The sequence below is a fragment of the Meleagris gallopavo genome, chromosome 1 (assembly GCF_000146605.3).
Source record: "Meleagris gallopavo isolate NT-WF06-2002-E0010 breed Aviagen turkey brand Nicholas breeding stock chromosome 1, Turkey_5.1, whole genome shotgun sequence".
Lineage (NCBI taxonomy): Eukaryota > Metazoa > Chordata > Aves > Galliformes > Phasianidae > Meleagris > Meleagris gallopavo.
Window position 1 is genome coordinate 736,922 of NC_015011.2, and position 9,280 is coordinate 746,201.

Here is a 9,280-nt window from a genome sequence, read left to right on the forward strand (position 1 = left end):
CGCGCTCGCGCCTCCCGTGACGTCAGCACGCACGCACGCACGGCCCTGCGTCGCGTCACGTGTGACGTCGCGTGACGTCGCGTTTGGGCGGGAAACGCAAAATGGCGGCGCGGAGAGAACCGGCCAGCGGGCGGGGCTGAGGGAGCGCTGCGCTTTATTCCGTTCTGCTTTATTCCGCCCCAACTGACGGGTTTCTGTGGGTGAGTGTCCGTGTGGCCTTCGCGAGAGTGTGAGGCTGCTGTCATAGCGAACCCCGATCCCAGGGCCTGAGCTGCTCTCAGTACCGCTCTGGTTCTGTGGAGGTCCCTCACAACCCAAACTCTTCTGCGGCTCTCGGTGCCAGCGTAGGGTTACTTTGTTTTTGGTGGGGTGTGTTTACTTAAAACCTTTATTCTACTGAAGCTGAAGGCTTCTGCTGCCTTTTGAGCTTTTTTTTTGCCTTTAGGAACGTGGAGGTGTTAAACTTAGGGGCAGAATCACAGAATGGTTTGGGTTGGAAGAGGCCTCAAGTATCATCAAGCTCAGGGCCATCAACCTCCACATTTCATATTAAACCAGGCTGCGCAGGGCCCTATCCAACCTGGCCTTGAACACCTCCAGGAACAGACGGGGCATTCACAGCCTCTCTGGGCAGCTGGTCCAGCAGCTCACCGCTCTCTGAGTGAAGAACTTCCCCCTGACATCCAACCTCAATCTTCCCTCCTTCAATTTCAAACCATTTTCCCCTTATCCTGCTGTTATCTACCCTTCCAAAGAGTTGACTCCCCTCCCATTTGTAGGTTCCCTTTAGGTCCTGGAAGGCTTCAATGAGGTCACTCCACAGCTTTCCCTTCTCCAGGCTGAACAAGCCCAGGTCCCTCAGTCTGTCTTTATAGGGAGGTGCTACAGCCCTCTGATCATCTTTGTGGCCTCCTCTGGACCCTCTCCAACAGCTCCCTGTCTTTCTTAGAGCTTAGTGATGTGGGTTGGGGATCTTGGAAGTCTTTTCCAACTTCAATGATTCTATAACTCTGTAACAGGCAACTGCTGGAAGACGTCATCCTCAGAGACCTGGGGTGTGGAGGGAGCACAGCTGTCAGTGGATGATACCCAACACTGCCCAACCTGCAGCTGCTGCCATGGAGGATGTGGAGTCACGCTTTGCACACCTTCTGCAGCCCATCCGTGACCTCACCAAGAACTGGGAGGTGGATGTGGCTGCACAGCTCGGGGAGTACCTGGAGGAGGTGAGGGCTCCGTGGGCACTGTGGGCACAAAGAGAGTTTCTGTCACTGCCTGTGGTTGCTACTCACACCCCAGCACAGCTCTTGCCTGCCCCAGAGCTGCCTGGTTAGCTGATGTGTGTGGTTGTGAGATCCAGCAGTATCTCACATCTGTCCCTACTGGGTGTTCCCTGCTTTTAGGGGGTGCTGGGGATGTGCTTCTTGCAGTGTGGCTATGGAGAAGCTCCTTGGGCTGCAGGGGGTAGGGGGTGAATACTGAACAGTATCTGAAAGGAGGGGGCTGGGCTGTGTCTGGTGGTGCCCAGCACCAGGACAAGGGGCAGCGGGCACAGACTGGAGCCCTGGGTGTTCTGTGTGAGTGTGAGGAAGAGCTCTGTGCTGTGAGGTTGGCAGAGCCTTGGCACAGCTGCCCAGAGAGGTGGGGGAGTCTCCTGTGCAGAGATTCAAACCTGCTGGCTTGTGCAGCTGCTGCAGGGAGCTGCTGAGTGAGGGCTGAAATGGGGGAGCTGCACAGGTCCCTTCCAGCCCCCACAGCTCTGGGGTGCTGTGGACAAGATGCCTTCCCTCTCTGCATTCACTTATCAGTTTTGGTCCCCTGAATATCACATTAGGTGTACTGCTAATATCTGGATTTTATCCTTTTGTTGTACTCCTCTCAAATCAATTCTGGGAATCAGCATTTCATTTTCCCTTTTTCTTTTGTATTTTACAGCTGGACCAAATCTGTATTTCCTTTGACGGTGGCAAAACAACCATGAACTTCATAGAAGCAGCTCTGTTAATCCAGGGCTCTGCCTGCATCTACAGCAAGAAGGTGAGCACCAAGGGCACTGCCACATCGTAGTCCTGGGGCCAAGGTTTGTGCAGGAGCTGCTTGGGGAGCTGTCCTGGAATTTGAAAGGCTTGGTTGTAATAAAAACCAATGGATATAATTTCTGAATCCTGCCCCTTTATGTGTGCTGGCATTGGCAAACCAGGAAATCTTGGAAAGAAAACAAGAATTTGCTGCTCAACTTCTCTCTAGAGGGTGGAATATAGGGGGGAAAAAAAAACAAACTAACAACAGTAACCCTCTCCTTTCCCAAAACTTGCACTCCAAATGGCTTGAACTGAGAAAAGAATAAAGAGGTTATTGACAAACTGAGCTCTGGCTGTCTGAGGATAAGAGGAGGGCTGTGGCCATCAGCTGGAGGGGTTTTTCTGGGAGTTGCTTTCTCTGTCTCCAAGTCTGGCTCCTATTTTGCAGGTGGAGTACCTGTACTCACTGGTCTACCAAGCACTCGATTCCATCTCCAACAAGAAGTGAGTAATGCCCTCCATCCTCCAGCCAGACCACCTGTGAAGGGGTCAGGATCTGCCTGCATGATTTCATTGTTGTTGCAAAGAATGTGGCTGTGTGCTTCTTGCTTGCTTGTCCCCCTCCCTGTTACAGCACAGCCCTGCTGAGTTCTCTTCCTTTAGGGCAGTCATTTGCTTCAGCAATCAACCTTCCTATTGCACAGTTGGTCTCAGGACCTGTAAAAAGTTCTCTGAAACTTAGGGTTTCTGTGGGATGGCGTGAAAGGACACAAAAATTATTAGGGGCCTGGAGCACCTTTCTGATGAGGAGACAATGAGAGCCACGGGGCTGTGCACGTGGAGGAGAGAAGGCTGAGGGGGTCTGAGCAGTGCTGGTGGATATCTGAAGGGTTGGGGTCAGGAGGAGGGGGCTGGGCTGTGTTTGGTGGTGCCCAGCACCAGGACAAGGGGCAGCGGGCACAGACTGGAGCCCAGGGAGTTGTGTGTGAGTGTGAGGAAGAGCTCTGTGCTGTGAGGGTGGCAGAGCCCTGGCACAGCTGCCCAGAGAGGTGAGGGACTCTCCTTCTGTGCAGAGATCCAAACCTGCTGGGATGCTCTGTGTGCAGCTGCTGCAGGGGTAGGGAGCTGAACTGGGTGATCTGCAGAGGTCCCTTCCAACCCCTATGGTTCTGGAATTCTGTAGAAGACCCCAGCAGGACTTCATTCAGTTTGGAGGGCTTGGCCAAGCTCTTCCCCCAGAGCTCTTCCAGTGGATTTGTGCTGTGGTTTTGTTACAGCACTCTGCTGTTGTGTAAGGAGAGGGCAGAGCCCAGCATCCTGCAGAATCCAGTGTGCAACAGCCCGGCCTGCATGGCAAAGCAGCTTGTGATTTATTCCTCCACTGTTGCTGAGATTAGAGCACTGCTCTTGCTGTCACCGTTTCCCAACTGTCTTTCATAACTTGTCTGCTGCCAGCCTGGCTCAAGTTCAGAACGTGGTTCCCACTAAGGAGGGATCAGCTTACAACAGGCAGTTCTGTCTGCCTGCAAACAGGTTTTCTGTAACAAGATGGGTTTTTTTTGAGAAGAACCATACAATGGTTTGGGTTGGATGGGATCTTTAAAGGCAGTCTGGTCCCACTGCCTGCATGAGCAGGGAGCCCCACAGCTCCATCAGTGCTCAGAGCCCATCCCCTGAGTGTGGCTGTGTGCAGGGATGGGGCAGCACCACCTCTATGAGCAACATGTGCAGTGCCTTGCTGCCCTCAGCCCAAAACCTTGCTCCAGTCCCTCTGTTAGCTGCAAACTATCTCCCCTTGTCCTATCACACAGACACTGCTGAAGAATCCATCCCTTTCTTTCTCACAGCTCCCTTTTTTTTTCCCTGGGCAGCAGCAGTGAGCACCAGGAGCACACATGGCAGCTCCTTGGGCACGAGCTGATGCCATTCGTGGCTGGCTGATGGTGCTGACAGCCACGCTGTGCTCCTGCCTGTGGTGCCTGGGGTGCTTCTGCTTCAGGGTGATGCTGGAAACTGCTTGCTTGCCGTATGCAGTGCAGCTGGAGGAAAACTGCCACTGCTTTGCCTTTGGCTGGGCCTGGGCCGCTGGGCTGGGCCTCTGACTGCGCCTTTGCTCCTTGATGCAGGCGGGAAAGGCAGCCCTGCTCCGTGGGACCAGATGGCAAGGATGCAGATGCAACCTTTGGGATGGAGAAGGAAGAGGTGAGGAAGCGGTGGTGGGTGTGCTCCTGCAGGTGTGCTCTGTATGTGTGTTCTGCTGCTGCAGAGGGTGTTCAGCCCTGCATTTGCCTGCTCCTGCACCCAGGCAAGGCAGGAGCACTTTGGGAGGTTCTTGTTGTGAAATTTCTGTGCTGGCCTCCACGGCACAGGACCTGCTGCCTTGCAGCCCTGCTGGGAGAGTTTATTCCCTCTGCTCCACTTAGAGATCTCTATCCTGAGCCTCAGCCTTTCCTTTGACCTGGGTGGGCTGAGAGTTGGGCAGAGAGGAGCCTGATGAGGTTGACCAAAGGCTATGTGTAGGGAGAAACAACCACAGCATCGGGACCCAGGTTGGGGCTGAACAGCTGGAAAGGAGTTCTGCATATAAGGACCTTGTGGTCCTGGTAGCCTGACCATCAGCCAGCAGTGTGCCCTGGTGGCCCAGAGGGGAAGGTGCTCCTCCCCTCTGCTCTGCCACTGCAGGGCCCCCCAGTTCCATGCAGGCTGGAAACTGCTGAAGAGAGCACAGTGGAGTGTCGTGGAGATGGTGGAGCACCTCCTGATAGGGACAGGCTGAGAGCCCTGGGGCTGTGCACCTGGGGAAGAGATGGCTGAGGGGATCTCCAGAGGTCCTTTCCAATCCATATGGTTCTGTGATTCCTCCTGTAAGTGCTGTCCAGAACAGCCCAGAACCTCAAAAGCCACAGCTGCTCTCCCACCCATACGGTCACAGCCATGGGGTTGCCCCATGTCCTTTCTGCCCCATCAGGGTCCCCAGGGAATACTATAGCACAATGAAACTAGCCCTGTTGGCCACTGGTATGGTCTTCTCTTTGCAGTTCCTTTCCCTGGATGACATCAGCAACACCAGCCAGGCCAGCGTAGACTTGAAAATGGACCATCAGCCCAGTGTAAGGGAAGCTGCTGTTGTCCTTCTGGTCTCCCCTCCCTCTATATCAGGCTCTCCTCACTGAATCCCTGCTGCCTGCCCCGCAGAGCTCTTTGACTCCTGTTCTCTTGCAGGCTGTGAACGTTGTTCCCTTGACTCCAATGTCTTTGGTTCCCCCAGAAGAGGCTGAGAAGATAAACAACCCTCTGTTCAGGTGAAAGTCCCCCAGCCTTCAGCTGGCCCCCGCCTTGCTTCGCAGCACATTCTGACTGGCAGGAGGGTCATTCCTTTTCCCCTGGCAGGCAGGCAGGAAGAGTAATCCCAAGTACACTGAGATGTGGGGGTGGGTCCTGATGCAGGACAGGGGGCACAGAGGGAGTGGCAAGGCAGGGGCTGCTCTGGGGTGGGCAGGCAGGGCTTTGCGTGGCCAGAGAAGCCAGGGAATGGCAAGTGGGGACAGTTTGCCCCTGTCGGCATGGGGATGCCTTGGATCTTCTCTCTCTGTCCTGGGGGGCCACAGAGCCCTGTCCCCCTGACGACCCCCATGTCTGCAGCCGGAAAGGGGAGATCCTGGCCAGCAGGAAGGATTTCAGGATGAACACGTGCACCCCTCACACCAGTGGAGCCTTCATGCTGGAGCTGGCAGGGCTCTCCCCAGTGTGTTTGCAGGATCGGAATCGTGAAGAGAACAACGCTGGCGGAGCAGTAGGTACAGTGCTGGGGTGAGGACCCATCTTGAGGAGTGGGCTGTGGGCTGCACAGAGCAGGGAGGCACTGCTGGGATGCTTCCCTTCTGCCTCGAGAGAGGATGTGAGCAAAAGCAATGAGAACAGCCCAGCTCCTTGGGCACAGGAGATGTGGCACTGCCTTTCCTCTGCCGCCCTTCCTTCAGCCAAAGATTGCTGACCACTTGAATGGGGTTTGTGCCCTGGGCTGTGCTGGGGAGGCCATCGGCCTGGGTAGGAAGGAGCAGCATCACAGCTGCTCTCTGCTGGCATTTGAAGCCCTGTGGGCAAAGCACAGTGACCACACCTCTGTCCCTTGGCAGGAGCACAGTCCTCTGTCGTCGGTGGGAGGGAATCCCTACGTGTGAGCAGCGGTGCGATGCCTGTCCAGGCACTGAACTTCTCAGATGATGGAGGTGAGATGTGCAGGATCAGTGGGGTCTGTCCCTCCATCCTGCTGGGCTGGGCTGTCCTGTCTTCAGGCAGGGTGAGGTGCTCCTGCTCTGTCCCCTGACCCTGCCTGACCTGTTTGCCATGGTTTGTGAAGTAAAGCCCCTTCCTCAGGGAAAATCCTCATTGGGTAGAGTGAAAAAGGGAGATCCTTGTTGATCTCATAGCTGCTGACCGTTTGCTTGCTCCTCTAGGTGCTGCAGGACCAGATGATGACCACGATGGAGGGGATGACTTGCCTGTGGACCCCAAGGACAACATGGAAGTGACTCCAGCTGCCAATGAACACATTGAGCTGCAGCGGGTAGGGCAGGCGGGGCTCAGTAGGGCCCTGGAGCCTGGCTGCCCTGCGGCTCACTGCCTGATGTTCCTTCTGTGTCTGCCAGAGTGTGCCCCAGGTGAAGGGTTACATGCTGAGGCAGCGAGCCCCTGCTGAGGACCTTCAGTCCCACATCAAGGTAGGGGGGATGCAGAAAAGCAAATCCTAGAATCATGGAGGTGGGAAAAGACCTCAAAGAAAGATAAATCCAACTGTCAACCCATCATCACGATCCACTCTAAACCATGCCCCAAAGTGCTGCATATTCATATTTCTTGAGCACCTCCAGAGGTGGGGACTCTTCCACTGCCCTGGGCAGCCTGATCACTCACTTGGAGAAGGATTTTATATTTTTTTTTTCCCTAATACCCACCCTGACCCTCCTCTGGTGCAACACAGGGCCCACAGCTCTTGTCCTTTTGAAGCCTGGACGCTGTGGGAAGCGCTCTGCACTGCACTTAGTGCTGCACCAATACCCATGGAAGGGTTTGCAGAGCCACGCAGCTGCAGCGTGCCCCACAGTGCTCTGCCAGTGCTCTGCCCAGTGCTCATACACACTCTCTTCTTCCACCAGGAGATGCTGGATCCCTGGCAAAGCCTTGACCCCTTTGGTGACTCTGAGGAGAAACCCTTCAGGAAAGGTATTTAAGGTGGGGCTGCGGAAGAGTGGCTGCTCCCCCGTCTTGGGGCTGCTCACCTCCAAAGGGTGGAATGGGGTTCTCCGTGCAGATCATCTCCTTCTGCCGTGCAGGGAGGCCCTTCCTGGTGCCACATGGCATGGATGACTTGGTTGGTAGCAAGCGGAAAAGGAAAGGATCCAGAAAGCTTCAGGACTTCTTGAAATGGTTTTCTGCCACCTGTGAGTGTTGTGGCCGGACCTTACCTGGGTGCTGTCTGTTCTCTTCACTGGGCTGCACCTGTATGGGTTGCTAACTGCAATCCTCCTCTTCTCAGACAACAACAGTGCTGACTGCAGGAAAACCAGGAGGAAAGGACCGACGTTTGCTGGTGAGTTGGGGTGCAGGCTGCAGTGATGCGCAGGGCTCCAGGTGCAGCAGTTGTGCTGTGAAGCCCTTGCGGGGTTGGGTTTGCACTGGAAAGAGGCAGTAATCCTTACTGGGTTGACTGAGAGCTGAAAGAGAGATAAACACCTTGGAGAAGAGGTACCCTGCAGGCTGCAAAGCTCAGGTTGCTGTGGTGAGGCTGTGTGAGGGCCGAAACAAAGGACATAGGAGCAATAAGCAGTTTGACAACTTAAGATGGATGAGGATTTGTTGTGTTTAATGTTCACAACACAGAAACCTGTGACTTCCAGTCCTGCAGCCATTCCTCATTTGAAAAGCAGCCTCTAAATGTTGCTACGTAGAGCCTTGCCCCTTTTTGCTGCAAAAACCTCTTCTACATTCAGGGAGGCTGGGGAGCTCCCAGCTTGTTGGCACAGCAGTGGTGTGACATGCAGAGAGAAGGATGGGTGCTAAGGCAGGGCTGCAGCCCCAAAACTACACTGGGGGGCACAGCCTCAGCCTGTCAGGGGCTGCAGGTGTGTGCTGATGTGTGCCTGTGCTGTCTGCAGATCTGGAGGTGCTGTACTGGAAGCAGCAGAAGGAGCGGCTCGCAGCACAGAGGAAGTTGCAGAGCAGGATGGTGAGCATGCAGGAAGGGTTGGGGGATGGTGGGAACCACGCTGGGTGGGGGCTCAGTGCTGCTTTTCCCCAGGGACCACCCTTGTCACTACCGCCAGGGCATGAAGAAGAGGAGCAGGAAGAGCTGGATGCGCTGGAGGAGGAGCGGGGCAATGAAGAGGATGGGGAAGCAGCAGGTACTGCTGGAGCCCCCAGGGCTGAGCTGATGTGGGGAACACTGGGGTCCTGAGCACAGTCTGCTCTTCTTGCAGATGACTTTATGGAGCACGAGTTCATCCAGGAGGAGGATGTGGAGAATCTAGTCGAGAAAGCTATGGGTGAGCACCTGGGGGAGCTGTGAGGAGGGTACCTCACCCTTCAGCCACTGCAGCACCTCCTGAGCAGCTGTGGGGTTCTGGCTTTGTATCCCACCCATGGGGAACATGCATCCCTCACCTGGTGGCACAGGGCCAGGCACACAGTTTTTCCCCCCACCACACTGGTGACACTGCCCTCTCACAGCTCCCTGCGATGTGGACGCGCTGAGCTATGAGGAGCTGGTGAGGAAGAACGTGGTAAGTGTTGTGCCTGAGCTCAGGGCAGGGGGACAGTATGGGTACAGTGGGTGCTGTAGGTGCCCCTCATCCCCACGTTGTCCTCTTCCTCATTCTCCCCGCCTCCCTTTGTACCTGCAGGAGCTGTTCATTGCCAATTCCCAGAGGTATGTACAGGAGACAGAGCTCTCCCAGCACATCCGCCTTTGGGAGGAGAAGATGGGGCCGGCACTGCAGGAGCAGGTACGTTGCTGAGGGAGTTGGGGGACCAGCAGTGGGGCTGGAGAGAGGCAGAGAGTCACCCCGCTGTCCTGCAGGAGGAGCGCACGGCCTTCGACATCCACAGCTACGGGGACAGGCTGGCAGCTCGCTTCTCCAGCCTGGGTGAGTGGCAGTCCTTTGCCAGCCTGGTGGCCGGCCTGCCACCCTTCGAGGTGTGCCGCTACATGCTGGCCTCACTGCAGCTGGTGAGTGTGGGAAGGAGCTCCTGGGGGTGGGATA

The 9,280-nt window shown here is 55.7% G+C and overlaps 2 protein-coding genes across 2 annotated transcripts in view; one reads left to right on the plus strand and one right to left on the minus strand.

Annotated features, from left to right (window-relative positions):
- LMF2 (lipase maturation factor 2) overlaps positions 1-245 on the minus strand; it is a 6,393-nt gene extending 6,148 nt beyond the window's left edge. The window contains exon 1 of the mRNA XM_010710720.1: positions 189-245. Coding sequence (XP_010709022.1) covers positions 189-245 — 57 coding nt within the window. The remainder of the gene's footprint in view (positions 1-188) is intronic.
- Positions 246-1,019: 774 nt separating this feature from the next.
- NCAPH2 (non-SMC condensin II complex subunit H2) lies at positions 1,020-9,276 on the plus strand (the record flags this gene model as incomplete). Its single annotated transcript, XM_019611027.1, has 19 exons — positions 1,020-1,226; positions 1,936-2,037; positions 2,470-2,525; positions 4,148-4,223; positions 5,060-5,131; positions 5,244-5,323; positions 5,664-5,818; positions 6,158-6,250; positions 6,479-6,588; positions 6,671-6,742; positions 7,178-7,244; positions 7,355-7,462; positions 7,558-7,611; positions 8,177-8,247; positions 8,320-8,422; positions 8,498-8,563; positions 8,748-8,800; positions 8,921-9,022; positions 9,097-9,276. Coding segments are annotated over exons 1-19 (1,764 nt in total), but the record flags the coding sequence as incomplete, so codon positions are not given.
- Between the last annotated feature and the right edge of the window lie 4 nt (positions 9,277-9,280).